Genomic DNA, 22,067 nt, shown 5'->3' on the forward strand with positions numbered 1-22,067 from the left:
CCCAGGATTCCTGTGTCCGCTCTGTCCCCCCATCCTGTGAAACCCCTGGGGGGTTCCTGTGTCCCCTCTGACCCCCCCACTGTCCCCCCGGGGGTCCCATGTCCCCTCCGTCCCCCCGCCTCGTGACACCCCCGGGGGTCCCATGTACCCTCTGACCCCCTGCCCAGTGACACCCCCGGGGGTCCCATGTCCCCTCCATCCCCCCGCCCCGTGACACCCCCGGGGGTCCCACGTACCCTCTGACCCCCCGCCCCGTGACACCCCCGGGGGGCCCACGTACCCTCTGACCCCCCGCCCCGTGACACCCCCGGGGGTCCCACGTACCCTCTGACCCCCCGTCCCGTGACACCCCCGGGGGTCCCGTGTCCCCTCCGTCCCCCCGCCCCGCGACACCCCCAGACAGAGGCCAGGCGGGCAGGGGGCTCAGCAGCAACACCGTGTATTGCGGGTCCAACCACAAGCGTTACAAGCCGAAAGGACACGGGTGACCCAGGGGACAGCTCCGTCCCTGGGGAGGTCCCGGGGGGGGACACACGATGGCAGGGACAGGAAAGGTCCATCCAGGCTCCGTCCCAGCAACCGGCGTCGATCCGGGGGTGAGGGCGGCAGCGGCTGCTCCCCCGGGACAGGAGCCCTGTCCCTCCCGGGGGGTCCCAGCGGCGACGGTGACAACACCACGGCCAAGCAAGACAGGTGAGGTCCATCCACGCTCCCTCCCCTCACCTGGGCTTCCATCCAGGGGGGCACAGCAGCTCCAGCTGTTGGTTGGGGACAGGTTTGTCCTTGCCCAGGGGTCCCAGGGGTGAGGGTCCCTGCGTGCTCCATCCCAGAGGCCACAGGTGACCAGGACAGCGACGTCCCCTCCTGCTCCAGCCGGGTTGAAAAGGTGTCGCCACGACCCTCCAGCCACGCCCCAAGAGCAGCGGTTCTGAAACCCCCCCCCCCACAAAAGCTGGGGAGACACAAAAACAGCCCCCAGCTCCCGACCCGGCTGAGGAACCATCCCCAGGAAAAGGAAAACAAAACAAACACTTAAATACAATTCCATAAATATTAAATCATGAGGGGGGAAAAAAAAAGTAAGAGAGTTGGGTTCTCTTCCCTCCTGGTAAAAACAAAACACCAAAAAAGCCCACCCAGAGAAAGCAACAACTGTGGGTGAGGAGGGAAGGGAAGAAACAAGTGTCTAATATAGACAGTTACTGCAGCTGCCGGGGGGCTCGGGGTGCAGGGGGGTCCCCCCAACCCCCGGTGGGTCTGGGCGTGGCAGGAAATCCGTGTCCAAAGGTTTGAGAGCCCTTGAGAACCAAACGAGTCTGTGAGCAGCGACAGCCCCGGCACCCGGGCTCCTCCTGCTCCCTCTTCCCCAGGAATCATAGAGAAGATTCACGTTTTTTTCCTTAAAAAAAAAAAAAAAAAAAACAAACAAAAAAAAACAACAAACCCACAACAAAACCGAAGAGCTTTTTCTTAAAAAAATGTCAGCCTGTGTCACAACCACTTCAAAAGGTTGAGGTGGAAGGTGGGAAGAGCCTGGGCTCTGAAATAGCCACTGAAAAAATCCCTCTCTGCAGCACTACATTCTGCTTCCTTAGCAATCCCTGCTCATCAGCACAGAAACCCCCTGCACTGCCACAAGGGCAAGCTTTAAATTACTTTTTTTGTTGTTTTTTTAATATATATATATATATATAAAAGAAAGGAGGATTCTAACCCAATGGGAACAGGGGGAAGAGTCACTTCATCTCCTTAAAAAAAGCCTTTAGTGAAAATAAAGCTCAGTCCAACATCTGCTCTGAGATCTGGGCCCGGGGGGAAAGGGCAGCACAACAACCCCCCCCACTTCAGCTGAGTATTTTCTTGAAAACCAAGACTCCAAAGGCCCCAGACTTCAGCGGAGCCACAAACCTGCCCCACCGAGGCCAGGAGCTTGGTTTTGAGGCAGGGTGAGTAGAGGGGAGATATCAAAAGGGCTGTTAAAAAGGGGAGGGGGCTGCAGGGCGGGGGGGGCGGAGCCGTTTGGTCCGTTTACTTAAGAAATACTTGTAAAAAAAGGTGCCCCTGGCAAAGATCCCCCCTCACCTGTGAGTCCCTGGGGGTGGGGAAGGGATGAAAGGGCTGAGTTTAAAAGCCCAGGGAAAAAATAACCAACCCCCCCCCCCCAAAAAAAAGGGTAATATCCAAAAACCTCCCTGAAAAGCTTCGAACATTCCAAGTCCTCCTGGTCCTGGCTCGGGCGAGGTGGGACTGGGGAGGAGGAGGAGCAGGAGGAGGAAGAGGAGGAGGCTGCGGGGGGAGCAGCTTGTCCAGAGTCGGTGCAGCTGCTGCTCCCCCTTCCTGCCCCTCTCACTTTTCTGTGGAACACTGACCAAAAAAAAAAAAGCCTATTTATTAAAAAAAAAAAAAAAAAAAAAAGAGAGTCCTAACTATACTGCAGGACTAAAAAGAAGTGATATGATCCAATTCCGAAAAACACTTAAATTAAAAACTTGTTTAAAATACAAAACAAACCCAGGGTGCTGGTCAGAAGCTGCCCCAACGAGGCTTGATGCCCCTTTCCCCCGGGTGCCCCCCAGGAGTCCTTGATCTCCCAAGGTTTGTGGTGTGGGCACCAAAAGCAGCCGATTCCGTGAAGTCAGATCCTGTTTCCAGAGGCCTTCAGCCCACGTGGAGCAGTTTCTCCTCCTCCTCCTCCTCACAGCTGGCCTTGCTCCCACCAGGCTCCAAAGGAAGGACCAGCCACGGGTGGGCTCTGCTGTGAGGAGACTTCCAGGTGTCCCAGGCTCCGCCGCGCTGGCTCAGTCCCTGTGAGCACTGTCCCACCAAGTGCAGCTCAGCCCTCCAGCTTCTGGGTTTCTGTTCCAGAGAAGATTTCTTTTTTTTTTTTCATTTTTTTTTTTTCATTTTTTTTTTTTTAAACGAAGTTTTTACTAAAAGGGCCACAGGGGCTGAAGGTCTCTCAGGCTCCACAGAACAACCTGCTTCCATCGCGGTGGTCTGGCTGTTGCTTCACTGTGAAACAGCAGAATAAAAAGAGGGGGTAGATGCTGGGGAGGGGTCTGCCCTCCTCTGGAGGAGCAGGAGGTCTCCTCTCCTGCCTGCTCTTGCCCTAAACCTTCTCCACCCTGGAGGCAGAGCAGAGGAGGCTGCTGAGCTCAAGTCCTACCCCAACCAGCACCACACATGGAAACAGGAGGGGCTGCGGGGATTAATCACCCGCTGTGGGGACAAGATGAGCCTGGGTGGCTTCACCCCCAGTTTCATCTCTGCCATCAGACCCACCCCGGGCCCTCAGGAGAGAGGAATGTCTCTGCTTTGCCTCCTGCTGACCCACCTGCAGGCGTTTGGGGCAGCAAATGATCACACAGAGCACAAAAGGTGCCTGGCACAGCACAGGCTCAGCCCTCCCGTTCCAGAGGGGGATGGAGAACATCTGCTCCTGCTCTGGGCCACTCACATCCCACCCGGTGCCCATCTTCCCAGCACAGCCAGGGACCATGGAACCCCTGGAATCCCACCCCCCCAGAACAGGGCAGTACTCACAAAGCTTATCTCTGTCTCCTGCAGGTCCTCGAGCTGCTCCCTCAGCTGGGCAGGGTGCTCGGGAAGGGAGGGACCTGGGGAGCCGCTGGGGAAACACAAGGGGGAGACCTGTAAAGCAGTTTTTAAGAGTGAGCTGTCAGTAAGTCCCATCTCCAGGGCTGTCCTGCTGCCCCCAGCCCAGGGGCCAAGTCAGCATGGCGCAGAGACCTTCCTTGAGCAGGTTTGATATGGAGGCACAGGCAACACGATCCCTGCTGGGCCAGGCACCCAAAACACCACCTAGAAAATCAGCCCTCCCAGTGGATGTGACCCCAGACACCAGAAACAAGCAGCAGCACCTCTGTACACAAAGCCTTCTTCAATATAGGAGTGGTCCTGGGTGAAAACAGGCCAGGGACAAACAAACCCTGGAGCTCAGTAGGTCTCAGCCTTTCCAGACACCCTTGTTTGAGAGAGCCCTGGCAAGCTTCTCACAAGCCTCTCACAAGCCTCTCACACCAGCTGCAGCCTGACTGCAGGACACAGAACACACAGCCCACAGAACCAGACTTGCTTTGCTCTAATTCCCCGTTATTTCCCCACTTCCACAATCCTACTGCTAAAGGCTGGAACCTGCTGGCCAAGGAGCTGACTCCCAGCTCCTGCTCCCTGGAGACATGGGGAGCACAGCCCCTCTGCTGGCCCCTCAAGAGCCCACCTCCCCCACGCCAAGGAGTCTGGGGTCTCCAGAAAGCTCAGAGGAGCTCTCAGGCCTGCTCAGCCCTCCTCCAGCTCACACCCAGGGCCTGTCCCAACCTGCTGGCAGCAGCTGCCTTAATTAGCAAGTACTTGATTGCCCTGCTGCTCGGGAAGCACTGAGCTGTGCAGGGACCAGGCCACACATCCCTGCACAAACCCTCTGGGATCAACACGAGCAGCTCCCCCTGCCTGACCAGCCCTCACCACTGCGCCTGCTCCCCAGGGGCTGCTCTGCCTCCTCCTCTTCCTCGCTCTCTAATCAGGGACTTGCTGCCACTCTGTGCCTGGTGCTGGCACAGGGTTGTATGGGGTGCTGGCAGTGGATAACCCGAGTGCCCATGGGGCAGGGTGAGCTCTGCTGTGCTCCAGAGGCACCTGGGGCCAGCACAGACCAAGCTTCGCATCCAGGGAACCACTCAGGATGGTGCAGCAGGTCTGATCTCACCCACCAGAACCCATGTTTTTCCCAAGAAGGGTGCTCAGCACCCCACGGGAGACACTGTCTTGAGAGGTTTGACCTCTTGGAGTCTGACAGCAGACAGGTATGTTGGGGACTGGTGAGCCTGGGCACGGGGCCACGCTGGGGCGCTGCGCCCCAGGAGCGACCTGACTGCACAGAACCTCTGGCCAGCAACAAGAGTGAGGCCACAGCCCAGGGTGAGGCTCCCTGAGCACACCCTCCAGCCAGGAGAAGGTTTCAGGCAACATCTGGTTCCTCCCCTCACCTCAGCAGGAAGATGCCAGGAGCTGCTCTAGGCAAATCCTTGGCTGAGGTCTCAGCTTTGTGCACTTGAACGCCCACTGACCTACGTAGAGATCGAAGGAGAGAGACCCACAGTTAAGTGAGTAAAAAGAACCCCCTGGACATGCTGACGGACTGGGAAGGAGCAGCTCTGGTTTAGGATCCCTACCAAGAAGTTCCCATGTTTTACAGAGGGGGTAAGAGGTGTTAACTGCAATTGCACCTTGTTCTCCTGCAGCCCAGGAGAGCGCGGGCACTTCCATCTGTGCCGCGGGGCCAGGAATGGGGAGGATGGTTTCCCACCACTTCCAGCAGAAGTTAACACCTTGGAACAACTTCTATGAAAGGGATTGTCCTCTGACCACAGCTCCTCCTCATCCCTGCTGTCTTACCACTTCAGCAAGAAACAAAACATTCAAAGGCAGCCACCAGCTCCCTCAGGGCCCTCCATGCACTCCAGCTCTGGAGACATTCTGCCCCACACGGGCACACATCCTGCAGCCTCCTGTCCCGAGGGGTTGTAGGAGCTCAGTGCTACCCCAACCAGGCAGCTGCAGGAGAGTCCAACCCCCTGAGAAGAGCAGCAGGAAGGTCACCTTCAGCATCATCACCCACCAACACATCAATACTCTTCACATACACTTGGGCAGAGATGCTTTCACCAACTCACTTTCACCAGCACAATTACCTCAACTCCAGAACAAACACAGAACACACTAAATGCCACAGGGACCCCACCACAGGCCAAGCAGAAGATGCAAGGGGGTCATCTGCAAGGAACTGCACACGCAGGGAAGGGGACACTTCACTCCCCTCTTGCACATGCTTGAGCTGACAGCACTGAAGCTGCTCCACAACACAGGGACCACTCCAAGGGGGGCTTCTGCCAGCATGCCAGAACCAACCATCCCCAGAGCAGCACAAGGTCCTCCCCTGGCTCCTGACCCTGCCATGCACCCAACCAGCACCAGCCTCACCTGTTGGCAGGGGAGTTGAGGCCACCACTGCCCAGGGAGGAGGTGGAGAGGGTGGTGGCGATGGAGTCGCTGTTGGCTTCGTCCACTGGCAGCATCCGGGGCAGGAGATCTGGGCGACCAAGGTGGGAACCTGAGTTGAAGCACAGACTGTTCCACCACCAGCACAACTGGGATTAGTGTGGCAGGAGCTCCCACACTAGCCAAGGGGTCAGGATCCGTGCTGGATCCCACCTAAGACACCCAAGCCCTGAGGAGCCAGCCCTGCAGGCAGCTCTGCTCCCAGCCTCCCTGGGCAGCAGGGGCCACGCTGGGTGCTTGGATGTGGCTGAAAGACCCCATGAAGACACTGGAGCCAACAATTCCCCACCTCCACAACCCCCCTGGCTTTTCCCAGGCACCAACCTTGCTCCACGTCCACCTCTGCTGTCACTTGTGCCCGGGTCTCACAGCCCAGGTGGGGCTGGGCAGGGACTCCCCCCTGGCAGCTCCGCCGCGGAACCGCGGTGCCCGAGCGGCTCTTCTTCGATGGGGATGGCTTGACTGAAAAGACACAAACCAACACAACACTTTCCTGATGCGTTCAGGAAGGAGTAGGAAACCCCAGCTTTCCAGTGAGAGAGTCAGGCCTGAGTTGTGCCCTGAAGGAACAAGCTGGTGGATGAAACAGCTCCTATAAGGTCACATCTGTGAGGCAAGAACAGTCCAGGAGGAAGGAAGAGGTGACACAGCACAAATGACTTCCTAAAGCTCTTGGATGCTCTCGCCCACCTTCCCAGAGACCCTCCCTGGGCAGGGAGAAGCCAGGAGGTTTGGTGATGACCAAGGGCACAACAAAGGTACTTACGTGGTATCTTCTTGAACACCGTGTTGCACATGAACCGTTGGAACCTCTCGGCGTAGAAGCTGGGTCTGTGCACAGAGACAGTGTCCTGGAAGCCCAAGGGACAAACATTAATTAACCTGTGAGCCTGTATTCATCACTGATCAAGGTTACATCAGCAGCTTCTCCCAGGCTGAGAGCCCTGGACACAGGTTGTGTCTCTCACGAGCTCTACACACAAAGCAATCAGTGAATGAACCAGGTGAGCAGCTGCAAGAGGCAAACACAGAAGCCCAGGATCCCAGGCCCAGCACAGCTTAACAGGACTCTGGTTTGCTTGCTAAACAAGCTGAACAGTGATCTTTTTCTGCTTACCCCATCATGTACCAGGGCCTTCCAAGAGTGCTCCAGCTTCTTGACAAACCTGAGAATGGGAAGAATCAAGAACAACTCTCACACCAGGTCCCCAAGGTCTGTATCCCAACAGGCTGGCTCAGAACTGGGCACCCCAAACACAGCCCACTTGGGCTTTGAATCCTCCTCATTGTCCCATTTCTAAGGTTGTTCCCACTGACCCCAGGGCTGGTTGCAGGGATCACCCTCCCAGGGCAGCCAACTTGCAATGACATCTAACAGAGACTTTACACCTGTAACCCCTGCACGCTGCGTTTTCATGTCAATAGCAGAAAAGAAACCTTACAGTTGGTTTTCTCTTTACAGGGAGAAGTGGTTATGGCCATTTAAGGCCACCACTGGTTTGTTCCCTGCCACTTCCCACACAGTGCCCGTGTCCAACCACCACAGCACCCAGAAACCACTTCATATTCTGGGAACATGAAGTAGAGTGAAGCAAGACCTGGAAATTGATCCCAAAATGCCCGACTTGAAGAAAATAGAAAGAGGTTAATAAAACAACCCCTCAAACCCTGTTGATTTGTGCCTTAACTTTTTCTGGAACACCAATCCTGACAAGCAAGCAGGAGCAGGCAGTGCTGGGGAGTGGTGTCCCCAGGTGGGATGCTGCTGTCACCCACTGTCCCTTACCTGTAGGACTGCAACACGTCGATGATGCCGACGTAGAGCAGCAGCCTCTCCCCCTTGGCGTTGCGGGCTGGGATGCCCCCCATCCTAGGAGAGGAGAGGGCACCAAGATGAGACAGAGGGTCCTCAGCTCCCCTGCTCCCTGGCCCAGCCCAGGCTGTGTGAACCACTGAACAAGCATCAACAAGCCATGGCTCCACTAACAAACTGGGGAAGACCAGTCCACCCCACAGGGTTTTAAAACTCTGCTAACGAAGACAGGCTGGGAGAGTTGGGGTGTTGAGCCTGGAGAGGAGAAGGCTCCAGGGAGACCTGAGAGCAGCTTCCAGTGCCTGAAGGGGCTCCTGGAAAGCTGGGGAGGGGCTTGGGACAAGGGTAGGAAGGGATGGGATGAGGGGGAGGGATGAAAACTGGGAGAGAGAGATGAAGGTTGGAGATGAGGAGGGAATTCTGGAGGGTGAGGGTGGGGAGACCCTGGCTCAGGTTGCCCAGGGAAGCTGTGGCTGCCCCATCCCTGGGGGTGTTGAAGGGCAGGTTGGATGGGGCTTGGAGCAGCCTGGGCTGGTGGGAGGTGTCCCTGCCCATGCAGGGGGGCTGGAACCTGATGATCTTTAAGGTCCCTTCCAACTTCAACCATTCCACGATTCCCAGCACACTGAACCAGACTCACTGGTCGTCAGTTTCGATGGTGCCACCTCTCCGGGCCTCTCCCTGGATGGATTCCATGGCTGTGGAATAAAGGGCCTTCTGGGCCGCCGGGCGCCGCGTGTCGGCCTGGGAGGTCCCGTCGGCCACCACGTGCTCCCTCTGCGCCAGGTCCATGTTGTGGATGGCAACAAGCAAACTGTAATCCATGATTTTAAAGCTCTGCAGGACCTGGGCAGAAAGTCAACAAAGGTTTGCTCGGATCTGCCAGCCCAGAACACTCTCAGAACAGACACTTTCAGGAGCGGACTCAGCGGTTCTGCCTGGAGCCCCGAGGGGGGCGGCTTTTCATCAGCAGCTCGTGCAGAGTCAGCTCATCTCTCGTTGCCAAAGGGAGCTGGAGGGGACCCATCAGTACGGGAAGACCAACTTGAACATCCACTCTCAGTGGCTTTCCATTTGCTGATGGCCCTTGTGCAGCTCTGCCACAACTGTGGCCCCTTGTTCCCTGGCACTTTCAGTGAGGGCAGGAGGTGTCCCTGCCCATGCAGGAGGCTGGATCTAAAGGAACTTTAAGATCCCTCCAACCCAAAACATTCCATGATTCTATGAACTTGGGGCCACACTTGGAGAAGCATCCTACACCTCTCCCTGGATCCTGCCCTGCGCCAGAGCTCAACCCTGGCAGAAGGTGCTTCCTCCCCCACCAGAGCCCGTCCTGGGTTTAACTCTAGTTGGAAGCTCTGAACTAAACTGGGGTCCAGCTCCAGCTTCTTGTCCACACCCCCAAAAAAAGAACCAGCTTCTGAGTCACAGGCAAGGGCTACAAGGGTGGCAGCTGCCATCTCCTTTCCATGTCACCCTCCACATCACCCTCCCACTTACCAAACAGTCTCTCTGCAACGTTTTGCACAGGGCATTATACATGTCTGAGTCCAGGAAGAGGCCGTCAGGGACGTCCTGCATAAAATCCAAGTCCTTGTAGGTGGGAAAGACCTTCTCCCTCTCCTTCTGGGACGCCCGGCGCTTGTAGGTGGAGCCTTTCAGGTCGTACTTCAGGTGCATCTTGACAGAACGTGGCAGCAGGTTGTTCATCACCACGATCCTGATGTTCTTGCCCCCGGCCTGGACACAGTACAGGCCGTAAAACTTTGGCAGCAGCGTCCTGGGGTTCTGGTTCAGGTTCTGGAACACCAAGGAAACACCTTCACAGCCACTCCAGTTACTCACCTGCCAGTTAGAGGAGTTATCTGTCCCTTCCTGTGCTTCTGCAGTGCCATGGAGCTGGCAGGGAGTCCAAGCCACTGCCAGGGAAGCTGAGGGAAGGGCAGGTGAAGGCAGGGACCTGACAGGTGATGCCTACAGGTGCTGATGACCTCCCTGCAAAGCTGGATGGGTGTCCTGGTTTCGGCCAGTTCTCTTTTTACCAGGACAATGGGTCAGAGAAAGAGGGTCAGAAGGAAGGAGTCTGCTGCTCATTCACACAGAAGCTAAGCTGGGGAGGCTCCAGAGCCAAGGAGGATCTTGTGCTCAATCCTTTCAAATTCAGAGCTTAGGCCAAGCCAAAGACATCAGGACAGATGGAGCTGAACTCTCGTGGGTGCAGGAGACACTGGGCAGAATTCTGAAGAAAAACAACCTTGTTCTGGGATATAATCACAGCAAAAATGCTTGTAGGTTTAGAAGCAGCTCTCCTGGTGACCTCAACAGCATCAAAAGCCCCGAGGCACCTCTACAGGGCAGGACTATCCCTGAATTCCCTGTCACTGAGGTGTTCAGGGTGGGATCTGGTTTTGCTCCAGACCTGATGAAGCCTTTTTTGCTGTTGCCACTTTCATGCAATGAACACATCCTGACTCTCCAAGCTGCAGCCGTTCTATATACAGAAACTTAAACACAGGGCTCTACAAGTCTTTTAGAGAGCCAAGAGTGGTCCTCCAGGTGGTACAGAGCAGTGTCTGTCCCACTGGGACATCTGGAGACCCTTCTCTGGGACTCACCATGTAGTAGCCAGGCAGCAGCTTCTGGAGGAACTCGGCCTCCTTGTGCTGAACCGTTTTGATGATGAACTCGTCGTCCCCGGACACGTAGAAGAGGGACCCACTGGCCCCCGAGTTGGAGAGCTCAATGAGGGGCTCGTTGCAGAGCGAGTACTGGGGAGGAGCAGGTGAGAAACACAGAGTGAGACCCAGCAGGGAACCCCAGCAAGGAAACCCCAGCATGAGGGCTCCTCCTCCCAGACATCCAGAGGCAAACCCGGGGTCACCCAGCACCCGCTGCTCTGCCCACACCGCGCAGCACGGGGGCCCTAGGGCTGCTGGAGGAGGGGGGTGGGGCAGAGGACAAACACCCAGCCCATGGAGCACACAGCAAGTGGGAACCAGGTCCAACCACCCCCTTACCAGGTAGTCATCTGGTCGGATCCCAAAGAGCTCCCGGAAATAGCGGAAGGCCACGGGAGCGTAGGTTTTGAAGCGGAAATCGTTGTAGTGATGAGCGGGGGTCAAGTTGCTGCCTTCACTGGGTGAGGGGAGAAGCAGACACAAGGGCTGGTGGTTGACTTATTTCCCAAGCAACTGCCCCAAATGCCACCCCCACTGGTTGGTTCTTCTGACACCCTGGAGGGCTGGAGAGCACCCACCCACCAGGGACACACACAGCACAGCAGCAAGGCCACGTTTGTCCACGCAGATGGTGGACACGAGGTTCTTCAGAAAGCAAGTCCTGGTGTGGCCTCCTGGTGTGCAGGCAGGGTTAGGAGCTAAAGCTGCTGCTCACTATCAAAGCACCAAAAAGAGAAGAAAGCAGGCACTGACCTCGGGAAGAAAATGCTTTCTACTACGTAGAAATCCTGCATGAGAACATCTCTTTCAGGTTTAGTGCTCAAGCTTCCAACTGTGTGTGTGATGCCCAGCTGGATGGCACCTTTCAAGGCAGATGAGGTCGTCTGGAGGGGCAGAGCAAGCGAGTGAGACAACCTGAAGCAGCAGATCTATCATGCCTGGAGCTCACAGAAAGCACCCAGGAAGCCAGGAGAGGCCTGGGAAGTGCTGCTAATGGGCAAAGTTTAAAAGTAACCCCCTCTGTAGAAGGCTACAGGAGAGCAGTGACTGTCACACGTCACCCACTGTGTCATGCTGAGCCTGTGGGACAGGCTGCTGCTCTGGGCTCTGCCTGCATGGCAAGGAGAACAGCAGCAGCCAGACGAGTTAGGCAAGAGGCAACTTACCTTTTTATAGGTCGTCTCGCCCGTGGAGTCCACTCCTCTGTGCCCTTTCTTTATGGTCTGTGAGCCTGGCTGCCCAGAACCACCTGGCATCTGGGGTTGGAGTAAAAGATGGTAAGAACCAAGGATGTAAACCCAAGCTCTCAGAAGCTGCTCAGAACCACACGGCCTCATCTGGCTGCTCTCAAGGATTCAGCCTGTCAAGGGCTGAAGCCCCAGGGCTCTCTGCAAAGGGAGGACACAGGACAGGCTGGCCCTGGGGACAGGAATGGCACAGAAAGCCCCTCAAAGAACCCACTGACTCCTGTGGGACTGGGGCTGGACATCCAGAGAGCAACACCTTCGTGCCAGACCACCTGGAAAGGTGTGCTTTTTTTCCAAGTCTGGACCAACCACAGCCAGTCCCTGTGCTTTCTGCCAGCAAGGCCAAGTCTTGGAGGAAACATTTTAGGAAGGTGGCAAATGCTGCTCTGATTCACGCCACAAGAGCTCCCTTGACTCATCCTCTCCCACCAGACATGGTTGCCAAATGCTGTTCCTCAGTCAAGACGAGCTGAGCGTCATGCTGCTGGCAGATGTGGGTGGTGTTTTGGTGGCAGGAGAACTGTTCAGTTCCAGGACAAGCTGGGTTCTTAACCAGAGATTCCCTTGGTACAGAGAAATTGCCCAAATAACCCCCTGCAGCTTCCTGCTCTCACCACTGCCTGGTTTAGCCCTAACTGGAATGAGGCTGGAAAAACAACAGGCAGGTGTGAAATGGGGCATCCTGTGAGCCAGGGAACAACCCTTGGTGTGCTCAGGTCAGTCAGGGCTTACCTCAGGGGTGAGTGACTTTTTGAAGGTAGATGATCCTGTCAAAAGAAAAAGGCCACACTCAGAAAGGGTTAATGGTTACCATGCATCCCAGAAAAGCCTGATGAGACCAAACAGTTTCAAGGCAACCGAAGCAGCACTGACTCATGCTGATTTCTCCCCAACTTCTCCTCTTACAGCAGAGTGAATTCCTGTCAAGCCACAAGCAAATGCTCTCCTGCTTCGCAAGGGGCTGCTCTGCCCTGCTCCACCACCACCACCCACGCTGGGAGGTGGCACCAGCAGCATCCCTGCCTGCCTTGGCTGCAGCCCGACAGCTTTGCAGGATTACTGCCATCTCTTCCCTGGAGCTGGGAGGGCCAAGTGCTCTGCAGTGCCCCAGCAGATGTGCTGACCACGCTTTATCTGGAAATTATTTCCAGGCCTTTTTACTCCAAGGCCCAGAACATCGACCCTTCGGCTTGAAGCCAAAGCCAGGGACTTCCATAACATCCCTGGTGTTAAACACCTGCGAGGTGCTGGACTGGTTTTTAGGCCTGGATTCCCCTCTTGGGCTTTTTGGATGCAGTAAGGAAAAGAAAAAAAAGCAGCTGGATGAGCCTGTCCCTTTGCAATGTCTGTCTGCACCACAAAGCCAGACCAAGACCATCACCAGCCAGGCCAAGGGCTCCCAGGACAGGGACACTTCCCCTCCAGGCAGATGCACAGAACACTGTTGTGCTTTCTGCCTCCAGCCCAGGAAAGCAGACAAGCCCTTTCCTGTTGTTTTTCTTTCTGCTTCAGACACAGCAGCTCCTTATTTTTCTGTGGGAGCCACGACCACAGTCTTACAAAGCCACCACCACCCAGGAGCAACACCCCCCCTCACACCACCAGGCATTTTTTTTTACCAGATTACAAATTACTCCAAAAATCCTTCTGGGCAGAGAAGCCCCTTCTGCTCCCCTGAGCCTGTGAAGACTCACTGCAGCCCCACCAAGCACCACAGCTCCACAAAAATAAGATGTGACAAACCCTTCTCACTAAACAAAGTGACCCCAGCGCAACTGGCTCCAGCCCTGCCCACCCCCCTTTTCCCCTCCCTTTAAAACAGGAGATTTGTCCCAATTCTTGCACCTGCAGCTGCCCACGCTGGCTCTGCTCCCCCCAGGGTGTCAGCCACCCCCCTTCACCTCTCAGAGGTCCCTCAGGTTGGAGAAGACCTTTGAGATCATCAAGTCCAGCCATAAACCAAGTCCACCAAACCGTGTCCCCCAGTGCCACATCCACAACGGGCACAGAAACGTTTAGGTTGGACAGGAGCTTTGAGACCCTCTCAATCCCTTCTCAAACGGGGGCTGGCAGGGGAAGAGGGAGCATCCCAAGCCAGAGGGACACTTGTGTCACTTGGTGTGTCACGATGGGATCAACAAAGCTCAACTCCATCACCTTGCCACAGGCTTTTGAACTTGCCAAGACCCATGAGGACACAGGGCACGTCCCCAGCACCACGCCTGCCAATTGCAATTAAGCCTTTTCTCTTTTTTTTTTTTTTTTTGAGTACCTGTAATTATAAACAGAAACCTCTGGAAGCCCCAGGACTCCAGCAACCCTGGAGCAGCCCCGCCAGCCTCATCACCTTGGAGATTCACTGTCTTCATATTTAATCATCCGTGCAAACCCGTATCCCACCAGGAATTAACTAAAGCTCTCTCCAGAGGGCCCAGCAGCAAATCTTCTCTGGGCTGCCTTAATTACACGAATCAAACCTTGGAAGTGAAGACACACAAGGAGCCCTGGCTGGGAGAGTGAGGGTCCCAGGGCAGCTCCTGGAGAAGCAAAGGTGTTAAATCCAGTGGCACAAACCTCTCAAAATGAAATCATCTCCAAAAAGCTGCTATTTCTGGATCTGTTTAAACACCTCGAAAACGAAAGAATTCCTCAGTCACAGCCCTGCCCCAGATGAAAACTGTCAGTTGGACAGCTGGAAAAAATGGCTTTGAGAAACCTAAACAGTTAATTCTGGCCAGAGGAAACAGATCAGGGTCAGCAAGTCCTGTCCAGCCATGAGTTCATGATGTCCCAAAAACTTTCCTTTTGCCTTTCTTTCGTGATTCTGGGAGCAATCCCTGTGGGTGATTTCAGAGCATTCCTCAGAGCTGTTTACTGGAAGCTGAATCAACCTAAATAAAGAGCTGTCTGCCTTCCACCAGCCTCAGCTGCCCGGGATGATTTCCAGGCAGCAACAGGTAGTGTCCTCTTACCCACTGTGACTGGAATGCTAGGGACAAACAGCCACAAAGGTGTGGGGGTGGCACCTGGCCCAAGGGCTCAGAGAAGGATTTCAGGGGCAGGAGCAGGCAACCAGGTGACTGGGTCAGATCCTCCTCCTCTAGCAGATAAGCACATTAATTGGGGACAGCCAGGACAGATCCCTGCTTTGCTTTATTTTTATCCAGCTCAGGTTCAGCTGCACCTCATGTTTTAGACAGAAACAACAAGTGAAAACATCAGCAAACCCCAACACACCATCAGGCTCAGCCCATGAAGTGTCCCTGGCAGCTCCTCTCCCTCAGAAATGGGAATATTCTCCCTTCTCACCTGGACTGCAGGTGGTGGCACCAGGGACCAGAGCTCTCCTGAGCACCCAAGCTGGTGGTGAGCCCAAGCCCCAGCCCCACCACACACACGCTGGGGGTCGTGCAGCACGATGCAGCCTCCACGGACACGTCCAACTCGCTGCCTGCTGAGAACACTGTTCTTCTCTGCCTGCAGATCCCCCATCCTCAGAAAAAGCTTTTGGGATGAGTCCCCCCCCAAAGTCCAAGGCAACACACGAGAACAGCAGTGAGATTTCTTTTTGTCAAAGTGCAAACCAGGCAGAAGCCAAAGCAGAAAAAGCTGGGCTGGAACCCTCCTGCTGCTGCACTCGGGGATGGGGAGAGTGTTTAGATGGGGAGAGCTCAACACAACACACTGCGACCCCCCTGCAGCTTATTTAGGGGGGGGAAAACACCAACAAACCACCAAGTTTTGTCAATCTTCAAAAGCCAAGACAGCTCAGTAACTGGGGGTTTTGCTGCTGGTTACTGGAGAGGAGGGAACCATGCTGCTGCTAAGCAGAGAGATGCAATGCAGCTACCTCTTCGATAGGACATCACCGAGCAGCACAGAAAGCTGAAATCTACACGAGGAGAAACAGAAAGGTCACACGGGTGGGGTGGTGCAGTGGGATGACAGCTGCCTCAGGAAACAAGAGAGGTTGTTCCCCAAGGAAGTGAAGGAAATCCTATTTCCACTAGTTCAGAAAACCAAGGTCCCAACTCTGCAAGAAAAACAACTTCTGAGCAAGGCAACTTTAAGTCATAGAAACACGGGATGGTTTAGGATGGAAGGAATCTCAAAGACCATCTAGATCCAACCCCCTGCACGGGCAGGGACACCTCCCAGCAGCCCAGGCTGCTCCAAGCCCCATCCAACCTGCCCTTCAACACTGCCAGGGATGGGGCAGCCACAACCTCCTGGGCAGCCTGTCCAAGCCATGCACAATAAAAACTTTTCCACAAAGATCAAAGCCCAAATATTTCACTTGCTTCCCTCAGGAAAACTGCAGAAGTCTGGCCAGAACCGAGAGTCCAAGCCAAGAGCAGCTGGGGATGGAAGGAGCCCAGGAGATGAGGCAGCACAGCCACGGCTCTCCAGGGGCAGATCAAACACTGACAAATCCTTGCTCTGGGCCAGGAGGCCACACAGTGAGTCAGAAGGTTGAGGCTGCACCGAGAGGCTGGTGCTGATAAACCAGGCTGGGGACATGAAACCAGCAGCGTCAGCGCTGGTGAATTCTGCTCCCAGACTCCAGGTCCCTGCTCAGGCTCATCTTTCCCCCCACGGTTTGCAGGCAGCAGCTGACGTCCCCATGACTGGTTTTCCCTCCCTGGATTAGCACGTCCCCCTCGCTCTCCCCTGCACTTGTTCTGGGATCCTGCTGACACTCCTGGAAGTCCCTGGATCCCGCTGACGTGTCCAACAAGCGAGTGACGCGCTGGGAAAAGGCCCAGGAAAAGGGAGAGCAGAGGGAAACTCTGCCACGTTATCTGGGCACTTGGGGCTGCTTTGCAGAAGCACTAAACCCTGCCTCAGTCTCCTCCCCAGCGGGGGGGTCAGCACCCCCAGCCACAGGGAAAAGAAGCCAGTTGTTAATCCCAGAGGCAGAATTAGGAGCAGGTTTCCACGCAGAGGTTACCTGTGTTTTCAAAGCACCCAGGGGACAGCTGAGGCACAACATCCAGACATGAACATAAACACCCCGAAACAACTCCCCTGCCTTCTGCAGGGGGGAGTGGAGGTGGTCACCAACAGCAAAGAGAGGAATGTCCCCAGAAATATGGGGTTTGGGCTCCCACCTCCATCCCCTGCAGGCTGGTGCCCACCGGTCAGTGCTGATGTCAGCAAAGGGGTGCTGACCTCACTGACATTCCAGATCCACCATCCGGGGCTTATCCCAGAGATTCCAGAAAAAGACTCCATGACAACTGGGGACTAGGACCTTCAATCCAAAACCAACACAGCTCCCCAGGCTGGGAAGAAACCCATTCTCCTCCACGTCTCGTCAACACAACAGACCTTGACCAAAGATCAGTGGTCACAAGACAAACAAAACCCTGTCTGGATGTGCAGGGAAACAGGGACACGTCTTGACTGGCAACAGGCTCCTCCTTCCACTGAAAAACCTTTGAAATTAATAAAAAAACCTCCAAATGGAAAGAGGGAGGCTCGGCTGAATGGTGGTTTCAGGCGCAGAGAATGGGAACAGCCCACAGAGCAGTGGGCAGCTGGCAGGACTCAAGGGGGGAAACCCTGAAGACAAGAGGACAAGGGAGGGAGAAGTTTCCAGCCTCTGCTCCCGACTCCCAACCCCATTTCTTCCCCCATCATCCCTCTCCCAAAAATTCCAACTCTGAGGCAGAGCCAACCCACTCTTTGGTCCTCGTTATCAAAGTGCTTGGGAGGCAGAGAACCCGGGAACAGCAGGAATCACAATTAAGAGAAAATAAATCAGGGAGCAAGTTCAGCAAAACCACCTCCAGGTGCAGGGAAGGGCTGGGAAAGAGGCAGGAAAGAGCCAGGGCTGAGGCAGCCGGGAGAGCTGCTGGCATTCCCCACACTGCTCTTCCATACAGTCCATGGCAAAACCATCCCAGGGGGAGGAGGAAAGGGGTTATCTCCAGTGTCCCAGCAAGAGACAGACTTTCTGGAATGGTTGGTGGCAACTCCTGTAGCCTGCAGGAAGGCTGGGAGGACTCAACTCTCCTTCCTCCCATCCGGCACATCAACTTCTTCTGCCTTTTGGGAACTGATCCCACGGCTGCCCCAGGTCCTCTGGTTCTGCAGCTCTGCACTGTTCCCACATTCCCACCAAAACAAAGTCACATGTAAGCCAATCCCAGCTCCCAGACACCAACACCTGCTCAGCAACCACCAAGGCACCAGCTCTCCCAGGGTGCTGCTGAATTAAAACTCCAGCTCCCGGGAGCTACTTTTGGGATATGAATCCCAACGATCAAACAAACTTCCAAGCCTTCCTTTCCCAGCCAGCTCTGCAAACCTCACCGAGCCCCAGGAGGGTGTCAGCAGCCCCTTGGGACAGGGGATTCCCCTGGAATAGGGATTCCAGCTGAGCGACTAGAGGCCTTGCTCAAACCAACCCCAGAGGGAGCTGGTTGGCAGGGACCTGGGATCAGGATCCTGCCTCCTCAGCTGGGGGCAGAGAAACAATCCCAGAGGAGGAAGGTTTAGGTCAGCCAGGAGGTCCCAGCTGCCCTGGGAGCCTCTGAACATGGCACAGTCCACAGGGATGTGGGAAGGAATCACCAGGAGCACCAAGCAGCAGGGTGGGAGGCACGAGCTCACCTCTGCCTCAAAAACACCCCAGAAAAAGGCTTTTCAACCCCGCAGGGTATCAGGGGTGGGGGGGAGGAGAAATAACCCCCCCCCCGAGCGGCCCCTTCCAACAACACCCACCCAGCTGGAGGAGCAGCTTTCTCTTCCCAAAGGGAATTCCAGTCCCAGTTCAGGACACAGCCCTGTTGGTCAGTGCTGCCTCCAATCTTCCCAGCTGCTGCTGCCCCAGAGACAAACCTGCCCCCCCCTTCAGACAAGCTGGCTCCCACCTTTGTTCTTTCCTCCACCACCTTTTGCCTCCTCAGTCTCACAGAAAAGGAGCCCTGCTCTGCCTCGGGGGGGGGCACCCCACGCAGGGGGGGCACCCCACGCAGGCACAACTCCCACGGGCCCAGAAGGGACAGCAGGAGCTCGGGCAAGAGGACCCGGCTGATGGCACCAACCTGTGACACCCACGGAGATTTCACAGCTGATGTTTGGGGAGAGGAGGGATTTTTACACCAGAGACGGGACCTGCAGTCACTTGACGGGCCTATTTTAAGCCCCAGGATGATGAGCTGTTCAGTTGTTTTTATTTAATACACTCATCTTCCCTCCTGCTCGGTCTTGGTGAGGTGGGACCAAGAAAGCCTTGTCCCTCTTGGGGGGATTTGAGCATTTCTGGGTGTTTTATACCCACATGAAGTGGATCAGGACCCTGCTCCCAGCTCCCTTTGGATGCATCAGGATCATGTCCCTGTCCCCAGAAGTGACTGAGCCGTTTTGAGAGCAACTCTTTTGTCTGTGGACGCCAGGGAGGGGCCTGGATCCCGGGTGACAATGAACCCTCCACTCCCTTGGACCCCTAATGACAAAGCAGCCCAAGCACAAAGGACCAAACAACTGAAATCCCACATTAGCATTTTTTGGCACAAGCTGCTTCAAAGCCAAAGCAGCAAAATGGAAAAAAAAAACCACCAACAAACACCTCTTTGGGTGTTTCCCCACACATCGAGGCAGGGAAAGGGGGAACCTCTGCCTGCCTGGCCTGGGAAGGGTTTCAAACCACCCACATCCCCTTCATCTACCTTGGATGATGTCAGGAAGAGGAACAGCTCCCCGGGGAAAAGGGCACCATGAGGGTGAGAGAGCCCAAAACACCGCGGTGGGGCTGGAGTGGTTTAAGGTTTTCCATAGTTAGAAACAAAACCTCGTGCCCTAAACAACCCCTGGCCTCCTTTTATCCCTGCCTGCCATGGAGCTGCTCCTCCAGCACCCATTCCAGGATCACCCACCACAGCCCTGGGTGTCCTGGATGTGGGGCTGAAGCCCCAGGTGGGAGCCTGGCCCAGCTGGGCTCAGCCCCGGGAGCACGGAGGGGAACGGACGTCACGTCCCGCACACGGCGGGACTGAAGCCACAGCCAGGATTCAAATCCTGTGGGAAAGGCCTCAGCCCACCCCTCGCCAGCCAGAGAGGCAAACAATGGCAATTATCCCGCCAGGAAGGGGAAAAAAAAAGAGATTTACTCCTTCGCTCGCAGATTTTCCCAGGACTAATGCTCCCCAAACCCTCCCCCCTCCCCAGCTTTCTGAACCCGGCCCCTCCTGCTCAGCCCAGCACGGGGAAAGGATCAAGGCTTCAAAGGAAGCCCCAAAGCAAAAGGAAAAAGCCCTGGGGGGGTCATTTCCCCCACAGCCCCCAGTGCTCCTTCCTCACAAAACTGGCTTTATGGAGCCAGCAGGTACCACGCTCCCCCTGCCAGGAGGAGGCAGGGGGGTCGGGGAGGTTTGTCTCCAACCCTGCCCAAAGGACCCAGCTGAGGAGCCAGAAAACCCAGCACCCCCAGACACCCCCCACTGGAGGATACTTCGTCAACCCTGTAGCAGTAATTAAATTAATTCCTTTCACGCTGCGGCTCAGAGAGCTGGCCCTGAGTGTTTCTAGAAGAGAAAAGGGGCTTAAGGAGCAAAACCACCAGCACTCTGGCAGCACCAAGGCAGTTGGGGTTCAGCCTCAAGCCTCCCCGGGGGTTTCTTCGTGCCCTGGGTGACACGTGCTGTCACAATGACCAGAAAGCTTCAGTGTTTTGCATTCTAATAAACAGAAACCCCGGCTGCTCCCTACCAGAGGCTCAGGGAGGGCAGCTGGATCCTGCCAAGTGCAGGTTTCAAGGCTTCGAGAAAGTCATTCTGGTTTCCAGCCACCTGAAGAAGCTGGTTTGGGGCCCGTGGGAAGGGGAATAGGGCTCTCGACTCCCCCAGGAACACTGCCACACCTGTGAATTGCTGGAGGAGGCAGAGTCCCATGTTTAAGACCCAAAAGTGCCCTGTTTTACCCCAGACCAGGTCTACACCCCTGGTTACCATCCCTCTGCGGGGATGAGGATGGCACTTGGTTCCAACCCTGCGTGTTTCTGCTTCAACTCACGTTCTAAACCAGCCCTGAGAAGACTTCAAAACCTTCCTCTTGCTGGCTCTGGTTCCAGCCAACAAAACAGACCTGATCAGAAGATGCTCACGTTCCCACAACCTCTTGCCTCCCACAGGTGCCACATGGCTTTGACGTTCCCTTCGCCCTGCCCAGCCCCAGAGGAGAGGCTGTCCTGCCCCTTCCCCAGCACAGCCCTGGCTACAGGAGGAGATCCCAGCTCCCCTGGCCCCTGCAGCCCAGCCCCTGGCCCGGGACCTGCAGCCACCCCCTCGGCAGCAGCCTGACTCATGGCTCAGGCTCTAGAAACATAAGGGAACAGGGAGTCAAGTTTCCCCTGGCACCAACCCCTCTGCTCCCCCCACCCCATCGCAGTGTCTCTTCCAACAGAGCCCAGTCTCCCCTCCCTAAGACCTCCTGCCCCTTCCAAAGACCCTTTTCTAGAAGATTTTCAAGCCCCCCGTGGGCCCCATCCGCGCCCAGAGGGTCCCGGCCACAAACCCGCAGACTCCTCCACAGGAAAAAGTCAAGCCCTACCTCCAGCTAAACCCCCACGGAGCCCAAACCCACCCCGTGGAGCCCCAGCCGGGCCTGGCGAAGCCCACCCTCACCCCCACACCCCCGGTTTCACCCCAAAGCACCGAGCGGCCTCCCACGCTCCCCTCGGGCCCGCCCCGAGCGCCGGGCCCGCCCGGCCCAGGCCCCGGTCCCTTCCTGTCCACACCCGGCCCCGGGGGCCTCCCGCCCCCCCCCCGGCCCAACGCCCCCCACGCCCCTCCCTCCCCCTCCCCAGCCCCTCGCACCTCCCACCCCTTCGCAGCCCCCTCAGCCCCGCAGGGCCCCCCTTTCCCTCACCCCCCCGGAGCCCCCCAGCAGCACCTCACACCCCCCCCCAAAGCGCTCCTCTCAGCCCCACGGAGCCCGCTCAGCCCCAGGACCCCCAGCCCCACATCCCCCAGCCCCGCTCCGGACCCCCCAGGCCCGTCCCGGACCCCCCAGCCCCGCTCCGTACCCCCCAGGCCGCCGCTGCTGCCGCTGCTGCCCCCCGACTCGGGCCCCGCCGCCGCCATCTTGCCGAGCTCCCTCCTCCCGCGGCGGCCCCGCCCCGCCCCGCCTGGCCCCGCCCCGCCCCTGCCTGGCCCCGCCCCTCGCCTGCCTGGCCCCGCCCCGCCTGGCCCCGCCCCGCCCCTGCCTGGCCCCGCCCCGCCCCTGCCTGGCCCCGCCCCGCCCCTT

General features: G+C 56.6%; 1 protein-coding gene across 7 annotated transcripts; it reads right to left on the reverse strand.

The window, feature by feature from the left end:
• Positions 1–423: 423 nt before the first annotated feature.
• On the reverse strand, positions 424–21,924 carry PIP5K1A (phosphatidylinositol-4-phosphate 5-kinase type 1 alpha). Of its 7 annotated transcripts, none has more exons than XM_051641290.1 (17): positions 21,847–21,922; positions 15,667–15,708; positions 12,549–12,583; positions 11,736–11,825; positions 11,323–11,453; positions 10,909–11,026; positions 10,507–10,659; positions 9,392–9,691; positions 8,532–8,737; positions 7,865–7,948; positions 7,196–7,244; positions 6,845–6,929; positions 6,403–6,540; positions 6,001–6,109; positions 5,007–5,087; positions 3,544–3,628; positions 424–3,012 (listed from the first exon to the last, which is right to left on the reverse strand). In XM_051641290.1, exons 1-17 carry the CDS (start codon positions 21,902–21,904, stop codon positions 3,010–3,012), a joined length of 1,767 nt encoding a protein of 588 aa, XP_051497250.1. In that variant the 5' UTR covers positions 21,905–21,922; the 3' UTR covers positions 424–3,009. The 7 variants fall into 7 exon arrangements, with proteins under 7 accessions (XP_051497250.1, XP_051497248.1, XP_051497249.1 ...); XM_051641288.1 differs by having other exon boundaries at positions 6,001–6,130; XM_051641289.1 differs by having other exon boundaries at positions 3,544–3,651; positions 6,001–6,130.
• Between the last annotated feature and the right edge of the window lie 143 nt (positions 21,925–22,067).

Source organism: Apus apus, chromosome 27 (assembly GCF_020740795.1).
Source record: "Apus apus isolate bApuApu2 chromosome 27, bApuApu2.pri.cur, whole genome shotgun sequence".
Lineage (NCBI taxonomy): Eukaryota > Metazoa > Chordata > Aves > Apodiformes > Apodidae > Apus > Apus apus.